Source organism: Ricinus communis, chromosome 10, assembly GCF_019578655.1.
Source record: "Ricinus communis isolate WT05 ecotype wild-type chromosome 10, ASM1957865v1, whole genome shotgun sequence".
Taxonomy (NCBI): Eukaryota; Viridiplantae; Streptophyta; class Magnoliopsida; order Malpighiales; family Euphorbiaceae; genus Ricinus; species Ricinus communis.
In genome coordinates this window covers 10,545,138-10,561,701 of record NC_063265.1, presented here as the reverse complement: position 1 = coordinate 10,561,701, position 16,564 = coordinate 10,545,138, and the positions used below count along the sequence as shown (strand labels likewise).

Sequence of the window (16,564 nt, the reverse complement as noted above, 5' to 3'; positions counted from 1 at the left end):
ATATTTAGATAAGATAAAATTATATGTTAATCTCATAGTTTCAAATTTAATCGATTAAATTATATTAAAATATTATTTTAGCTAGAAATAATACCACAATATATTTTACTGTAACAAAAAATATTGATAAAAAGTAGAAGCTGTCAAATATAAGCCATCAATATAATTAAAAAGAAAAAAGAACGGATAATAACAAGAACTAACTACTTAATTGGGCACTGAATCATTAGGAGATCAAGTCAACGACGGTAGGCTCGGGGTGGGTCCCACGCTTAGAAAACGTGTGGAAAATTGGTATTTTAAAAAAAAAATGGAAAACAATTTATTACGCAGATAAATTCTACAAATACCAGAAAAAGGAAAAATAAAAATAGAAGCAGGCATACGCAAAAAGGCGACAGAATAAATAATAATAAAAAGAAAGAAAGAAAAAAAAAAGGCGTCACTAAAAGACATAATAATAATAGGGTTGGTAACAAAGGTGTGTATTAGCATAAAATCCTACTCATAAGAAATGAGATATGGAATTCATTACAATTACATGTTAGGAAGAAATAATGACCTCAAATTTACACAGGCAGGCCTAATTCCCTCTCATATTAATTTACAATCAACCACCACCCACCAAAAAATTCCCTCAATTGCTTACCATCAAGAACTATTAAGAAAAAACAAAAAACAAAAAGAAAAGATGACAGTGATTAGGCAGCAGTATGGCTGCCAATACCTACCAAAATGAATGAAATGGAACTACAGCTGCTGCCCTTTACAATCACAATAAAATAACATTATTAGAAATAGCATCTATGAACAAAAACGGATGACGATGTTCTTCACCGTGCTGTTCTGCTGTCCTTGTTAAGATCCTCCCAGCTTATCTCCTGGGCGCATTCCCCACAAACAGTAGTGCAGCCAACTTTAGTGCCCTGACTTCTAAGGGTCAGCAAGTGTGAAAGATTAGTGCATTTTCGCTGGACCATCCGACACCTTAAAATGCCTTTGGAAGGTGCAACATTGGAACTGGAAGTCTCCCGTACCGGAGGGCCCTTGCTGTTTGTATTTGGTGCAGAAGGAACAGCATTCGATATGGGTGGCTTTCGCTCGAATGTGGATTCGTCAAGAGAAACTCGTTGCACTTCTTCCCATTCCAATGATCTCCTATATACTTCCCATGCCATGTCTTGCTCCTCCTTTGTCAGTTTTTCCTCTTCATTCTCTTGCAAAAGGGTCTCATGCTCGTGATAATTGGCAATCCACCTAAAAGGAAGACAGTGAATCAGGAATCAACTGTTGTCAAAATCAGTTCCTGGAGACAGGGAACTACAGATCTTAAGCGATTCACAAGAATATAGAATAGCACGAAGAATGATAGTCACAACTAAACAACAAAATTTCTTTATCTGATTTGAAAAGAAAAGTGCCAATTTCAGCAATGGTGCAGATTTCCAAGATGAATTGACAATATGAAAGATTCTGTTAAAACTCAATAAAACCTTGGATGGTGCTTGCCAAGTAAGCTCTCCATCAACTTGTCCGAAGAGCAGCTGACATGAGAAAGGGGCGGCTTATGCTTCAATGAACTACCCACTTTGTAGCTCATATTCTGGTCATCCACTTGTTTATCCTCTTCGCCAACCTCAGCTAGAGGGTCAGAGTTCTCCTCATCACCAAAATCAAAGAGATGCAGCATTTCTTCTCTAGAAATAGTTCTATGTACTTGTTGTCTATCAACCACCCTTGCAGCAAGCCCCTCCTTTGTCACCTGTTTAGACCATGCTATTTGTCAAGATTCCTTTCAGAAAAATGACTACCTTAACAATGCAATTTGTGATTCCAATACCTGACGCTTGTAGATTTTTTCTTCCATAGTTCCATGTGCCATCAATCTATAAGCAAACACCGGCTTTGTCTGGCCATACCTAAAGAAAGAGGAAACACTTGTATTAGATTCTACTGCATAATGTAAATTGATTAATGCTTCAATTAAAGACAAGAGCATTAGCTTAAGCCACCTCCAAGCCCGAAAAATTGCTTGAAGATCATAGGTTGGATTCCATGAACCATCAACAATAACTACACGGTTAGCAGCATGTAGATTAATCCCTAGAGATCCAGCTCTTGTTGAAATAAGAGTGCATTTGACTCTCTTATTCTCAGGATCATTAAACTTCTCAACCAATCTTTGTCTTTCAGAACTCTCTGTTCTTCCATCTAGTCTGTTGGGCAAGTCAAAGAAAAGTGAACTTTGCAATCCTTATTATTTCAGTTATAGAGGTTCTCTTGTTCATATAAAGAACTTTAGGCCAAAATGGAGAACTGTTGAGTGATAAAGATCATGGCAATATATATTTACCTGTACCAATCTTTGCCTTTTCTCCATAACTTTCCCTTTTTTCCATGCCGAGACAATCTTGAAAGATAAAGTTCGATGAGATCTAAAGTGGGTATACTCTGGCTAAAAACTAATGCCTTGTCACCCACATGGGAAGACGCAGTTAATATGTCAAGCAGCAATACCATTTTCCCACTATAATCAAGCTCTTTATAATTATTTTCTTGAAGAAGATCATTCCACCAACCCTAAGACAAAAAAGAGGTTTTCTTAACAAGAAGATAAAAAGGAACAACACCTATATCTGCAAGAAATGAGTCACAATGGGCTTCAGAGCAAATTCGTACTTCTGGAAAAGAGTGAATATACATATAGAATTAAATGATGTCTAAGGGGTGCACCGAGTAGATCTCTTAGTAACAGATAAACAAGTTTTACAAACTGTAAGAGCAATTCAATAAAGTACCAGCATAAATGGTTGTGTTCATACCTTTTGAAAGAACCCATTGTCACTTTTCCGTTGCACAAAATCATTTGCATTCCTTGGCTTCTCTGTGGAGCATTAAACAACATAATCAAACAAACATAGACAGACATAGGCTATGGAAGAGGGTTGGGGGAACGATTCCACACATCTAAACTCAAGATTCAACAGAAATTCTATGAAAGGATAAAAACTGTATCTACACTAATATGCAGTAAGAACAGCGGAAGCAATTACATAAATCAACTTCCCTCTACTTTTACATTTTCCAAAACTCTTTTTAGCTAATCTTTGTGGAAGAGATATTATCTATTGTTACCTGGCCAATCAGCATTATCTCGATGTGTATAAGAGCTCGAGCACTTGGATTCTAGTAGGATGGTTTTATATATTTTATATACATTTTAAAATATATGGTGTCATAATTTTAGGTTTTATGCTTTCACATTAGGCTTAATTGGGCAAGAAGTCCAAACAAAATCATTTACATTTTGGTTAGTAGATTTACTTGTTTCCTTTTTTCACTCAAAAAGAATTGTTTAGGTTAAATATACTTCAAACTTCCATAAACCACCACGTAAAGTATAAGTATTAGATAATGGTAGATTAACTTGAAAATAATTAACAATTACCAGAACAATAATAATAATTTGACTTGTAATTTATATTTCTACATAGCCAACAACACTTTGGCCTGCACTTTGCACTAAATACATTTTGTTACTTAAATGATTATCTTCCTATTGAACCTTTTTTTAATTACCAATTTAGCATTTTATTTAAAATCAGTTAATTTCATTTCATCAAATTAGTGGTTTGATAATACGGCAATTTGGGAGGATCTTACACCTGTATATTCATACATGTAACATCTCCTGATATTTTATGGTGACTTAACAAAATACTAGTGTACTTAAAAAGAACTAACTCATTGAACTAAGTTGATTAAATTTCTCATTAATTAACTAAACTCTGTCAATAAGAAATCAATGTCAAATCACCAAATTGGATGACGTGGCAAGAAATTATAAAAGCATTATCTAGCTTCAGAACTGTATAGCATTATATATATTATGCAATTATCAATAAAAAAAAAACAAGCACGAAACAGAAAACAACAGTAAGAAAATGAAGGTGTACCTCCAATAATAGTGTTACAATCTAGGTTTTCATCACTAGAACTTTCATCCGCAATAAAATTATCAACAGTTTCCTCACGAGTGACATAATCTCTATCTTTCCTCAATTGTAAAATCCCAGGATGGTTCCATATCTACCAAGCACAACAAAATCTTTCAGTAAAACAGGCAAATATAGAGAAGAATGCGAAAGAACTCTTTTGAAAAATGCACCATACTTCATCAAATAGAAATTTTATTTTTAAGTGCAAAATTGTATGAAACACATGTATGAAAAAACATATCTGTTTGAAATACTGATGTGCACTAGTCTCTCCTTCCTTCACCACTTGGTAAAGCCCCAATCAAGATTTAATATAAGGGCTACTATGTATTTAATATTTTGACGTTCTGTTACATTAGCTGGTGTTTCAGGAAAGTGATTTGCGAATAATGGGTGAATTACATTGGCTGCCTGTTAATTTTTGCTGCTACAGGCATTAGAATATCATACCCCTTACTTTTCCAGACTGTTAGAAAGCAGCATCATTATTGCAGCTTCCACCTAGCTTTCTGTCAAACAGAAAAGGAGAAGTCCTGACTTTTCTTTGATTATTTCAACTTCTAGCAAGCTATCATGCAAGAGCAGGATATTCCTCACTGGCGCACCTTCACTTCAAGGCAAGCAACTATTTGTACCCAGATTCAAAGGCTCTTTTCTTTTTCTGGGCAAATCAATCTTTCTAAACATCGTGTGCCATCTTTCTTTCACAGAATAAGATATTTTAGGTGTTGGAAGTTTTAAATTGAGGCATTTTTCAATCAATTCTAGTTTACCTACTGACTTTGGCTCTTTTCTTTTTTTTTTCTTGAGAAAAGATTGAAGAGATGAAAAGTACAAAAGCAACCCTGCGAGCATTACGAAATGAGAATACCTGAGCTAATGCCTGGTACCCAGCAAAAAAGCTCTTCCTTATCTTTTCACTGGAGACTATATCCTTTGTGAATCCATGCACATCAAGAAACTTCTTGTATAACTTCCTCTGCAATGGAGAGAGCTTTACTGCTATCACAAAGACAGTTTTAGGTGGCAGGTCTTTCTTCACCACACTCATGTCCATTCTTTGTACAAATCCTTTTAATTGTTCATAAAGGATATGAGACCTTTGGTTCATAATTTTCACATCATTGGCAGTTGAATTAGTATGCTGCCCATTCTCTATAGGATTTTGGAAGCTGCAACCAAACATAATTATTATACCCTGAAATGACTGGAAAAGAAGATGCAACCAAAATAGTGTAGGGGAAGAATCTTGCCGGTTCCTAAACTCATGGCTGCTGCCGAGAAAACCTTCTCTTACAAAATCAACCATCTGTATCAGATATAAATCAAATAAGAACTGTACCAGTGAACAGTAAATATAAACGACTTCTTTTATTGCACTGTTTTACAAACTTACACAATAATACTCCATTAGATTGTTCTGAAGAGGTGATCCAGTTAATGCAATCCTCCTCTGGCATTTCACTTGTTTCAATGCCTGGGTTGTATCTGCCCTGGTATTCTTAATAATATGGGCTTCATCACAAACAAGTATATCAGGTCCATCCTGACGGTCAAAAAGGGAATTTCATCAACAAATCTATCACTTAAAAGTCTATGCCAACTGCCAAGATTCATTAGTAGTCTGCATAATAGCAGCCAATAGCCAAATGCTCAGATCTAAGGTTTATAAAGACCAATACTCTAATAAGGAAAGTGCGATTAGAAACTCAAAGTAGTTTGCTTTATAAACTATGGCTCTTCAGTTGGATAAGGTTGAATGTAGATAAGCAACAAGCATACGACTAGATAAAAACACTGAAAGAGAAAAATAGAGAGGATATCAGGGACTATGATAATATACCTGCAAAGCATAACAAATCTCTCTAGCCATGTTTCGATCCTTGACATTCTTTCCAAGAGATAAATTTCGAAAAGCAGTGTAACCAATTAGAAAAACACCACCCTTAGCTCTCCATTTTGCAAGCAATTCTGCTCTTCTATCCCTAATGCCAGAAACACAACAGGATAAAACTTAGTCCTTTTTATATAGCAAAGATGAGAGAAAGGGGCGGCAGAAAAAATATATTATTACACCTTGACACATCTTCCAGCATGAAAACACGGAGAGGCTTTGTTTCCGAAGGCCTCCACTTCATGAACTCCTGCCGCCAATTATGAAGAACATTCACAGGAGTAACAATAAGTGCAGTTCTTAATCCCAAATCAATACTTCTCATAGCAGTGTACAGGAAAGCTATAACCTGCAGATAGAATTTGCAATCAGGCAAACTACATGTTTCAATGATGTAATAAATAACACTACATTCTGCCATGCAAACATGAGTGCCATTGTTAATCTCCTAACGTTTTTGTATTACCATTTACCTACTGAACCATCAGAACTATAAGTAATAGTGGTTTGTATAATTGGAAAATGCAAGTCACACTGATAACCCTGCTTATCAAGGCATAGAAACATAAGAGGCTAGATAAGCTTTATGATGTTCTCTCCTTGCCTCTCCCTTCTTACTCCCTTCTTCATTTTTGTTTCTCTACTTCTCTCCTCTACTTTGTATGTCTTATGTTTATAGGAGGAGTTGGCATGGGAATAAATTAATAGGTGATTCATGTGAAAAGTATGCAACATTATATAGCAATCACTCTGCATTATTTAGGGTCCATGCTCGCTTTTTCCTAGTTCTTTTTATTTATAGCAGTTTTTCATCATTTTTCTCTTATAATTGCCCAGACTATGAATTAAAGTATATCTATGAACAAGCGAAAAGCTGAACACAGTACCTGAAAAGTTTTACCCAAGCCCATTGTATGAGCTAAAATACAACCAAGACCTCTATCTCCAGATTTCACTTTCCCAATCGACTGAACAATATTCTCCCACATAAATCTTATCCCTGCCACCTGCCATTTCAAATCAGCTTAAGGATAGGAAACCAATACCTTTATGACAAAGTAAAACAATAACAAAAGACTCATGTGAGAAAAACATCCATTTATGGATTCACTTCCTAATGTTGCACAATAACTTGACAGATCAACAGCAAAAGACTATAACTCTATTAAGAACTCCACAAATATAGAAGGAAAACCTGATGGGCTTTCAATTTAGCTGAAATGCTTGGAGGAATCCTCACAGCCTCTTCACCTTTTTCCCTCACAACATTCACAATGTAACCTGTTGCAGCATCACCAAGTACTTCAAAACTAGCACCTTCAGGTAAGTTCCCATTGCAGCTTGCAGTATTCATCATCTTAGATTTGTCAGTAAACTGCACTTTCAAGGACTTCAGACGTTCTTGACGTTCCTACATAAGATGGCAAAATGGTAGGTCATTCCATGTCAACATGCCATATTTTACTGAATAAATTATCAACCTAATGCACCTTTTCAATTGCAATTTTCCTTTGGGTCTCTTCTCCTAATTCAGCATCATCAAGGATCCTCCGAATTTTCTTTTTCTTCTTGTTCTTCTTTCTCTTCTTGCTGATCCAGAAACGAAGTAATTGAAAAGCACATTCAAGAAACAAAGCCTTTGATAAGGAAACAGATATTTTACTTTGGATGCAACACTGTATCAAATTGAATCAGGCAGAAAAGATTAAACGGAGATTTTATTCTCAGAAAACTAGACAATGGAAGAAAATAGGAAAAGAGAAAGGAAATAAAGTTTTTCTTTCCATTAAAAAAGCAGCAAAAGGAGAAATTCCAGATATCAGTCTCATAGGTGATAACAGCATACCTAATTGCAACATGGATATCTGCATCTGAGTTCTCTGACTCACTATCAGAGCTTGTATCCATTAGATCTTCAGATCCCATGGCTTTCTCCAATTCTAATGTCAATCTTTGTAGCTGATTAGGAGAGCAACAACAACATTGCCACCCAGAACTTTGTGCCTCAGACAAGCATTCTTCACCAATATTCCTCTTCACACAAGTGGTACAGAACAATGTTTTACATGACTTGCAACTTACTAAGTCATTGCTTCTTCCACACCATGCACAGTAGCATTCAGAACATTCAGGATCCTGCCACAAAAACTCCAATATTCAAAGATAATAATAACTCCAGCAAAGTAGGTTTGCTAGGAAAAGGAATCAGTTGAAAAAAGAAATTCCCCATAATAACCAATCCGCAAATGGAAGGAGAGATTCTAGAAAATTAGATAAGAAGATATCAGTCATAACAGCAATATGACATTGAAAAATACATATAAATAATAATCATTCTTGCCTATTTGATCAACTTAGTTATAACATAAAAGAATATCAAAATCCATACCTTTACATGCATCTTCTTCTCAATTGAGCATTTGCAATCCTTGCAAATAATGACTTTTAAAAGTGGATGTGAATGCACTTCAAAACAAATCTTATGACAGACAGTACAGTGAAACTCCTCATTCACACACTGTGAAAGATGACCATCAGCACCAGATTCCCCAATGTTTTCTTGCAAAGTTGATTCAACCACCACTCTATTGGCACTGGAAACTGACTCATTTATCCCATCAGCTTCATCATCACTGTCTATGATAACTGTTCGAATCTTCTTAGCATCATTAGTTGGCTCCCCACTTTCATTTGGACGTTTAGACTTCCTGGATTCACTGTCCTCAGGCAATGCAGATTCAGATACCCCAGAATTGCCATTACTCATTGGTGGTTCTGTAACCAAGTTCTTAAAACTTCCAGACACATCACTCTTCATACTCTCACATGCAAACTCACTAGAGTTATTAGGCACATCCTCCCCGTGTTCAAGAGTTTTCCCATTAGAAATGTCACATAGAGGCAGCAGATCATCTGCCTTACCTTCCAATACCTGATCAATAGAGTTGAAATTTTTCTTTTTCAGAATGACACCCTATTTAAGTTGGGATTAAGGCTTAGTTTGAGTTTGAGTTTGAGAATGACAACCTAATTCAATGAGAATGCCAAATGAACGGTATCAAGATGAGGAACATGAATTAATCTATATGTAAAATAATGTCCAACTCTATAAGTATATTGACAACACAACAGGCAGCAAATAACCTGCCTTACCTTCCATATTTGATCAATAGAGACATTCTTTTTAGTGGAAAGACACCCTAATTCCATAAGAATGCTAAATAGACAGTATAAAGAATGAGGAACATGAATTAATTTATATCTGAAAGGTGTCCATTCCATAAGCACATATCAATTTGCTCTTCTTAATAGGATAGGGTGGAGGGGCTCACGTTCCATTTGTCTATTCTTCAGAAGAAGTAAGATTAGAAATGTATACAGAACAGAACCACAAGACATCACTTGAGCCACCTAAACAACAAAACTTGGATATAAAACCATTCCAAATTGCAATAAAAGAATAAAAATTCCTTTGGTTATTCGCTGAAAGTAGAAAGCAAAATGGTGAACCTAGGTTAAGCAACTATAGGTCATCTAAAATATAGTTTGGATTCTAATGTTCATAGAATGATACCAATACCGAAAGCCCATAATCCACAATGGAAACATAAAACAAACCAAAAAAGAAAATTAGAAGTGGTCAGAATCATTACCTGTTTAGATCTCTTTCGCCGTCTCCTTTGTTTCAAATGAAGTTGAAGTTTCCGATCAATTATAGCATCATCTTCCTCTTTGACCTTTTAATATACAAAGATAAGAACCACAAATTTCAAATATTGTTTGCACATACGATTAGAAGAATCTTGATAATCACTATGGAATACAAATAAAATCCAATTGCATGAATTTCCAAACTCTCACTTTCAAGAAAACATCCAATGAAAATGAATGGGACAATGAAAAGAAGTTTATGTTGGCAGGGCCAATGGACAACATACAGATGAAAATCCCCTTGAACATTAACAGAATGCAGTTGCCAAATGACAACATGAAAACATTTTTACCAGAAAACGCAAAAGAAAAGAAAAAGAACATAATACTGAACAATTCAAAAACTTGAGAATAAGGGTTGATGATCACTAGTTAGTTATACATGTTATATCAGAAAACCATCTGAAGAAAAGTAGATTAGGGAGATAAGTGCTTTAAAAGATAATGGTACTTGGACCTTGGTTGATTTGCCTGCAACTAAGAAGGCTATTGGGTGTAAATGCGTGTTTGTTGTTAAAGTCGATCCTGATGGATCCATTACCAGATCGAAAGCTCGTCTTGGTGCTAAAAGATATCCTCAGACTTATGGAGTAGATTATTCTGATACATTTTCTCCGGTTGCTAAGATGACTTCTATAAGATTGTTTATTTTTTACGATGGCTACTTATAATTGGTCTCTTCATCAACTAGACATCAAGAATGTTTCTCCATGGGGATCTTCAGGCGGAAATTTATATGGAGCAACCACCTGGCTTTGTTGCTCAGGGGGAGCATGGAAAAGTTTGCTATCTTCATAAGTCCCTGTACGGATTGAAGCAGAGGCCTTGTGCTTAGTTTGGAAAGTTTAGTCGGGCAGTTAAGAAAATTGCATGAAGAAAAATAAGTCGGGTGATTATGTTTTCTTCAAGCATCCTGCTACTAGTATCATTTTGTCAGTTGTGCATATGGATGATATTGTCATTAGTGAAAGTGATACTACAGGGATTTCATTCTTAAATCTTTTCTCCAAACACAGTTTCGTACCAAAAATTTGGGAATGTTGAGATACTTCTTGGGTGTTGAGGTAATAAGAAGTAAGAAGGAAATATTCTTTCTCAAAGAAAATATATACTTGACTTGTCTGAGACAGGAAAGTTAGGAGCTAAGCCATGCAGTACTTCAATAGTCGAATTTGCAGCTCGCAAAAGATGGTGATTATTTAAAGATCCTAAGAGATATAGAAGATTGGTTGGAAAGTTGAATTATCTTACTGTGACTCGTCCAGATTTGCGTATTCAGTTAGTGTGGTGAGTCAATACACGTCCTCTCCAACAGTTAATCACTGGACAGCTGTCGAACAAATTTTGTGCTACTTAAAAGGAGCACCTAGGCGAGGAATATTATATGGTAAGCATGATCAAACTAGAATTGAATGTTTTTTTGATGTTGACTAGGCAAGATCCAAGGATGATCAAGGGTCTACTTCAGGCTATTATGTATTTGTTGGAGGGATTTGGTTTCATGGAAAAGCAAAAAGCATAATGTTGTCTCACGTTCAAGTGCGGAATCAAAGTATAGAGCTATGGCCAAGTCTGTGTGTGAAATAATATGGATATATCAGCTTTTGACTGAAGTAAGTCTTAAAATTTCAATACCAGCCAAGTTCTGGTGTGATAACCAAGTTGCTCTACACATTGCATCTAATCCTGTATTTCATGAACGAACTAAGCATATTTGAGATTGACTATCATTTCGTTCGTGAAAAGATTCAGCAAGGTTTGATTTCCACAGATTATGTGAAGACAGAAGAACAACTGGGAGATATCTTCACGAAGGCTCTTAATGGGACTCGAGTTGATTAACTCTGTAACAAGCTAAGCATGATTAATATCTATGCTCCAACTTGAAGGGAAGTGTTACAAAAGTTAGAAGACTAATTTAATTATGATTCCTAGTCCTACCGAGATTGGGATGGTATGTATTGTGCATATATATGGGTCTAACTCCATTGATTAAGAAATAAGATTTTTGAATTCTTCACTCAAATTATAAAGACAAAAGCTATGTTAAAAAATCCAGAAAAGTGACTGGCACCCCAATATTGTTGAATTCACTATATCACCCACTACTATATGGGACTAGATAGAAGGCCCTTTCCACCAGGAATCCATTTCAAGTGCATGTATAGAGATCCAAACACTAGAGAAAATCTCGTATACTAACACCGTAGCTTTCAGTGAGTGCATACACACTATGATGGCACTCGGTGAAAAATATGCGTGCAACTAGCAGCTAAACATCACCTCTTAAGAAAACACAATCGGAATTAGACAGAATTTAAGAAAACACAATCGGAATTAGACAGAATTTTAACTGATATGATTCTCAATGGCTTTGAAATGTAATTCCTTCAAAAAGATGAAGACACATAGTTTTTGATAAAATAGGTAGGTTATTTGGCTATTGAAAGGTAATTAACTTGAAGGCAGCACAACAATATTAACAAACCTTTATATAATTTTTCCTCTGTTCCTCAGAAAGAATTAGTTCCTTTTCATTTGCAATGGCAACAGCAATGAATGGGTCATTTGAACAGCCATCAATGTCTTCAATCTCTTCGACCTGAAAAAGTGTAAATCTTAAAAATTTACATAACAAGAAAAGTGCAAATGCAGCAAGTTTCTAAGAACAAAAGAAATTATTGTTGAATTAAAATATCGTACAAGAGAGATTAAAGAGATTTAAAAAGAAACCCAAAGATTATCCACATTTATCACAACTGTTAATCAAAGTTAGGCAAATAAAAGGTCACAGAGATAGAGTGCCAACTGAAATAGGAAAAAGGCTCTCACATGCCTCAGCAAATATAGGCAAGCAGGGGAAGGAAAGTGTTTTCTACATCTTAATGCTAAATGGTCTTGGATAAAAGAGGGGAAACAAAAAAAGAAAAATGAATCACCAGAAAAATAGATACCAAACAGAAAAAAATAAAAAAATTTGTAACAGGCATAAAGAATTGGCATCTAAGATAAAATTAATTCATTATAAAAAATTAGTTGCTACATGATAATAAGTTTGGGATAAAGGCTACAAAGCAGACTCTTAACAAGGTAGTAAATCAAGTATTTGAACTAAATTTGCAACCTCATCGACTCCAGGAAACTTGAGCCCCATCTCTGCCGCTTCTTGGGGAGTGTTGGCCAAGTAGACAGAAGCCCAATGCTTGCTACCAAATGAAGCAACATCTTTACACGAACCACTTGAGAATAGTTTGTTGAGAGAATCCCAATCTATATCTCCATTCTCTGCCACATTATCCTTGGTTCCATCAATAGAAAGTTTTTTATCCAAAAATCCACTAGCACCTTCCTCCAATAATTTGCCATGCCGTCTGAATATGCAAAATAGATCCATTTCAATGAACTTGAAGCGCTGAAGAATTCACCATGTAAAATGGGTAAACATACCTTCTCACAGGCCTGTGGCTTTGAAGATACTTCTCAGCATCAGCTACTGCCTCTGTGATTTCACTGGTCACTTGAGATCCTACCCAATGTGCCCTGCTTTTCCAAGCTTCAGTCTGGCAGCCATTCGGGGCCTGTCTTTCAATCCACTTGTACAAGCTTGGGAGTTCAATACCAGCTCCATCAAGTTGTTCCTGTTGGGAGAAGTTTGTAAAACTAACTGAAAGTCTAACAAGAAACAATAAGAGAGTGGTGTAAGCTGAACCTAAACAAAAGTAATGGCTTAACTTATAATAGCAACTTAAGTTTCCATAATAAATATCACACTCTCCAGTGCAATGTTAACCCAACAATTTAATTGTAAGGATGAAATAGATGAGAAGAGAATAATATTTTTTAAAAACATCAATTGTCGTTCAATAATGAGGATAAAATTGAAATTCATGGAAACAATTGGACACGACAGTAGTGATCTTAAAGTTGTATAAAAGAAGAAACACTCTTTTAACATCCTAGTAGAGACTATACAACTGATCATGAAAAACAAGAATTATTGCCTCCAAACACATGCAGGCATTAAAATTTCTAAAAAGAACCAAAGAGTTTACTAAAATTGAAAAAAAGAAGCAGACCAACAAATGAGCACTTTCAGTCTCTAGTTCATCAAGCACAGTTTCCCACTCCTCCTTGAAAGCAGTCATCTCATCTTCAACAGCTGCCTCCAGCTAATGTTATGGATGAAAGAATTTCAATAAGTGATGGACTAAACAGACAGAACCAAAGAAAGGTAAATAATGGCAAAAATAACTAACATCATCACCATGAAGAGACTGTCCCAACTCCTCTCTCACTTCACTCTCCACTTTGGAAAGAGACTCCTTTTCAAGTGCTTCTTGAGCCTCTGCAGCCTAAAATAAGTATCAGATAACCTTCTAAAACAAACGGGCCCAAACAGAATTTTGGAAGTAAAGCAAGAACTTGTAATACCTTGCTCTCAACTTCCAGCAACTCAGCAACTAGCTCTTCTACTTCTTGCTCGGTCAAAGGTTCCTGCAAGACAGGACCAACAAAAAGATAAACTCAAATGAGAGATCAAAGAATTTTAAACATATGTGAGTAACGCACATTGGGTGGATATGATGTTTGCAATGGGCTTATACAATGCATAATTACTAGATTAAGCTTATTGTGTCATAAGTACTATTGCTGTCACACTTGGCCATGTGCTAGGCCATTACTCGGGCTAAAGCCATTTCTATGTTAAAATTGATACATTACGACGACACTTAATGATTTAGTGATTCCATGTTGGTTCAGAGAAAAGATTTGCTCATCTAACATAGGAATAGTGGTATTGGCTCCTTTGTCAAGGCATCAACTAGTGTAAAACTTCTGGAACAGATGCTTAATATAAATTGGCAGTTGTACCAGTGAGAATGAAAGGAGAAATATGAAGAGAACTTCTTTAAAACCCGAAAATTACAAGAAAAAGAATTTTGATGACTTGCCTCGAGATGCATCCCATTATCCTGTCCAGAAGTAGACGGTTCATCATCATCATCATCTGAATCAACAATAAAGGAATCACTAGAAACAATTTCTACATCATCCACTTGCTTATGTTTTTCTTCCATCTTCTCCGGAGTCACATCAGATGGAAAATGGCCTCCCAACTGGCACCTGCAAGATTGGAATAGCCGTTTTAATATAAAACAAAGATAACCTTGTGCCAACTAAGATGGTTTGCCAACGTACAGCGAACAGCAGCCAAAAAGAAAAAGTCCATCCAGAATCAAACACTATAAATCTAAAAGCAGCTATCCTACCATAAGTATAGTCACAAACTAAAATCACGCAAATAAATGATGGGTCCAATCAATTTCCAAAATCCCCTTACTCTCTCAATACGTTTATAAAAATCAAATTGATAAGTAAATGCAATTATGACTTCAGCTTCTGGACTTGAAAATCCTGTGAAGCGGGACTGACTTATTGTAAATAAAATGGAGGAATAAACTAGATATTTTCAAACAGGGGCCTTTGTTCCGCTTTTTCACTTTCATAAGACAAAAGAGTATCAGACGTATAAATAATCATAAGAGATCAGTATTACCCCAGATAAATCAAATCGGGGCAAAGTACTTTCAAACAAATATATTTAACCCATACAATGATCCACAACTTTATCATACTGCAACTTAATTATAGAAGAAGAATATTTTAAAGTGTTATACTGCTGTCCCTTCCATTCTGAGGTATTTTAACACAAATTCACATCCAAATTAGCCAATTCAACAATTGTCCATAAACCTGAAGCATAAGAATTCCCCCATATAAAGACAAAGGAATGAAAACCCTAAATCCATGTCTCTGTCAGTGTGTGTATGAGTTCGTGCCTTTATGTCTAGACAAACTTCTCGATTGACACCCATAAATACAATTTAACAGCACCAATTAATACAACAAACATTCAACAGTCCAGTGAGGTACACGCATGTAAATTCAAATGTAAATGCCACACTTACAAGCTAACAACAAAATTAAAAAACAACAGAGTGGAAAATACACTTCCATTAAACCTGCACCCATCTCTCAATAAAAGTGATTAAAACCCAACAGCATTAACCTAACAAAGTCAATCAAAACCCAGAAAAAACAAAACAAACAAATCAATCAATTCGATCCTTTGTTTTTGTAAAGCTTCTAAAATAGGACTCAGTTCAACACAGTTTAGCTCAGCACCTAATTAAAACAACTACCAAAAGATTGCATTTCAAAATCCAGAGTGACATTAAATCAACGGAAAGATAGAGTTGGTTACTCACCTTTAGAGAATCGAAACTGGGTTTTTTTTTTTCAAAAAAGGAAGAGGGAAATGTAAAAGACAAACTCTTTGATATTCTTTTGGGATTTTTTTGAGAGAGAGAAAAAATTGAAGATGTTAATTTGGTAGGGTTATATATTTCGGTTAGGTCATTTATTAGGTGGGGAATTTTTGCGATTTTCGATGTTTTAGGGGTTTTAGGTAATTTTACTTTTTTGTGGGATTTTTTGAAAATTTAAATGTCTTTGATGGGACCCTCCTAAATGGTAAATTACTATCCAGTTTCCAGTTTCCGTGGCATCTCTGTTTTCGTTTTCGAGAACATTAATAGAAATTTACTTTTATTTTATGATTTCAAATTCAAAATTATTGAAAATATTATATTGCAATCATCTTAATAATGAAAAGAATTATAAGAGTATTTTCTAGAAAAAATTAAGTTATATTTTTTATTATAGAAAATATATTCAAAAATTAAAATTTAAGTAGACTCTGTAGTTTATTTTTATTTTTTAAAATTCTCTAAAAACTATTATTTTTATCCGTAAACTTAAGCGCGAAGAAAATAATTTTTTAAAATATTTTTTCCTCTCAATTTTTTAAAAGCCATGCTTCCAAATTTTCTATTCTTTATCAATAAAAGATTAAATAGATAATGAAATATGAATTATTATTGGAATATATATATGAAAT

General features: G+C 35.1%; 1 protein-coding gene across 3 annotated transcripts; it reads right to left on the bottom strand.

The window, feature by feature from the left end:
- Nucleotides 1-461: 461 nt before the first annotated feature.
- LOC8258649 (protein CHROMATIN REMODELING 20) lies at nucleotides 462-16,024 on the bottom strand. Of its 3 annotated transcripts, XM_015721067.3 has the most exons (26): nucleotides 15,873-16,024; nucleotides 14,556-14,727; nucleotides 14,035-14,097; nucleotides 13,860-13,955; nucleotides 13,680-13,772; nucleotides 13,051-13,241; nucleotides 12,728-12,974; nucleotides 12,092-12,205; nucleotides 9,546-9,629; nucleotides 8,282-8,824; nucleotides 7,739-8,028; nucleotides 7,383-7,482; nucleotides 7,088-7,303; nucleotides 6,780-6,899; nucleotides 6,075-6,241; nucleotides 5,842-5,983; nucleotides 5,395-5,544; nucleotides 5,252-5,307; nucleotides 4,870-5,170; nucleotides 3,957-4,089; nucleotides 2,823-2,884; nucleotides 2,354-2,580; nucleotides 2,013-2,216; nucleotides 1,841-1,919; nucleotides 1,494-1,762; nucleotides 462-1,257 (listed from the first exon to the last, which is right to left on the bottom strand). In XM_015721067.3, the coding sequence occupies exons 2-26, from the start codon at nucleotides 14,679-14,681 to the stop codon at nucleotides 834-836; spliced, it is 4,497 nt and encodes a 1,498-aa protein (XP_015576553.2). In that variant the 5' UTR covers nucleotides 14,682-14,727; nucleotides 15,873-16,024; the 3' UTR covers nucleotides 462-833. The 3 variants fall into 3 exon arrangements, with proteins under 3 accessions (XP_015576553.2, XP_048236120.1, XP_025013626.2); XM_048380163.1 differs by lacking the exon at nucleotides 2,013-2,216; XM_025157858.2 differs by lacking the exons at nucleotides 14,556-14,727; nucleotides 15,873-16,024 and having other exon boundaries at nucleotides 13,860-13,948; nucleotides 14,035-14,090.
- Nucleotides 16,025-16,564: the final 540 nt, after the last annotated feature.